At 38.8% G+C, this 2,214-nt stretch overlaps 1 protein-coding gene across 1 annotated transcript; it reads left to right on the plus strand.

Annotated features, from left to right (window-relative positions):
• Positions 1-547: 547 nt before the first annotated feature.
• Positions 548-1,747, plus strand: LOC125513711 (wall-associated receptor kinase-like 22; the record flags this gene model as incomplete). The annotated part of the gene is made up of 1 exon (XM_048678876.1): positions 548-1,747. A coding segment is annotated over one exon (1,200 nt), but the record flags the coding sequence as incomplete, so codon positions are not given.
• Positions 1,748-2,214: the final 467 nt, after the last annotated feature.

Raw genomic sequence — 2,214 nt, forward strand, 5'->3', positions numbered from 1 at the left:
TACTATATATATTTTCAGAAGATTTGTGGGACGAAAAAATATGGTTTTTTAATTAAAAAATTATGAAAACACTACACAAACCTAAAGGAGTTTGAATTTATGCATTGAGATGATACGAATTTGACCTGACATTTTTTAGCAGGTAGTAATACATTAGCCGCCAATATATAACTAACGACAGTTTTCTACAGATATTGATGAATGCACACTACCAAACAACTGCAACGGGGCGTGTAAAAATTCTTTTGGAAATTACACATGCTCAAGTTGCCCACATAGAAAAGAGTTTGATCCGATAAAAAAGGCAATGTGTTACATCAGCGAAGAAACACAATATTCTTTTGGGTAAGTCATAGCTACCAATATCTCCTCATTGCAACTATAATTAACCAAATGCAGAGTGACTCAGAGAACAATGACTAAATGTAGGTATTGCAACTGGAAATGGATGTGGCCTTGGCTTCATAATTATTGTTTTTTTAGAAAAGGAGGACGACCCCCGGCCTCTGCATCTGGACGATGCATACGGCCATTTGGCTTCATAATTATTGTAGTCTGTGTAGTTGTATTCGCCAACAAGTGGAAGAAAGGCATCCAAAAGAGAATTCGACAAGCACACTTCAAGAAAAATAAAGGCCTACCCTTGCAGCAGTTGATCTCAGATGAAAGCGCCACAAACAAAACAAAGATATTCTCCTTGGAGGAACTAGAGAAGGCAACCAACAACTTTGATGTCACTCGTGTTCTTGGTCATGGAGGACATGGTATAGTTTATAAAGGGATTCTATCTGACCAATGGGTGGTGGCTATTAAAAAATCCAAAATTGTGGAGCAGACTGAGATAGACCAGTTTTTCAATGAGGTTGCTATCTTATCTCAAATCATCCATCGCAATGTGGTGAAGCTATTTGGTTGTTGCCTCGAATCTGAGGTGCCTTTTCTGGTGTACGAGTTTATATCTAATGGTACATTGCATGACCTTCTTCACGTTGATGTTACTGCCAAATGCTTGCTGTCATGGGATGATCGCATTAGGATTGCGGTAGAAGCAGCAGGGGCACTTGCTTATCTGCAATCGGCTGCTGCAATACCAATTTTCCATAGAGACGTGAAATCTTCTAACATACTATTGGATAGCAGCTTCGCTACAAAGGTTTCTGACTTTGGTGCTTCAAGGTCTCTTTCCCTCGATGAGACTCATGTGATGACTATTGTCCAAGGAACATTTGGTTACCTAGATCCAGAGTATTACCATACCGGGCAGCTAACTGAAAAGAGTGATGTGTATAGTTTTGGACTAATACTTGTGGAACTTTTGACAAGAAAAAAGCCAATTTTTATCAATGGTCTAGGTGCAAAACAAAACCTGTACCATTATTTCGTGGAAGGATTGCAAGAGGGAGCTATCATGGAAATAATGGATCCTCAGGTTGTCAAAGAGGCAAATCCGGAAGAGATTGATGATATTTGTTCACTTGCAGAAGCATGTTTGAGACTCAAAGGAAGAGACAGACCTACTATGAAAGAAGTAGACATGAGGTTGCAATTTCTGAGAACTAAGAGGCTAAGAAAATGCAAAATTCTCCCGGCTATTGATGGAGAGATTGATTGTTTTTTATGCCCAAAGGTTAGTAACTCTGATGCACAGATGAAGGTTGTCAATTCTGGTAATTCAACATCTGAAGGTATCTCCCGTTGCTACAGTCAAGAGCAAGAACTTTCATCCTCAGTCACTTTGCCACGCTAAGAATACATGTGCAATACCACAATCGCGTCCTTCCAAGTATTTCATCTGAATTACCACTTATTTTATATGGAGTTGGAGTATGTTACATAGATCACTTTAGAGGAGAGTATGTCATGTAGTTTCGCTTCCTGTATGTTTGCATAATTTATTTCTAGTCCCATGTCAATTGTGGACAATATATTACAATTATTTGCAGCAAATATGCCGATAAGGAATAATATAATATTATTACAATATTTTTAGCGTTGTCAACAAATTTCATACCTTCCGTTGCCGTTGGCTTTCTTGGTAGAGGCTCAGACTGGATCTGACGGATGCCTGATTAAGTTTAGCCAGACGGGTAGTTCACAGTATTTTTTATATTAACATCGTAAGACTTGCCAGACCAGATAAGTAGTAGCCAAGGCAAAATGAGAGCAAGAGTAAGGGACTGTTACATTTGATGTCTTTGGCTCTTTGCACAACGA

This window comes from Triticum urartu, chromosome 6, assembly GCF_003073215.2.
Source record: "Triticum urartu cultivar G1812 chromosome 6, Tu2.1, whole genome shotgun sequence".
NCBI lineage: Eukaryota > Viridiplantae > Streptophyta > Magnoliopsida > Poales > Poaceae > Triticum > Triticum urartu.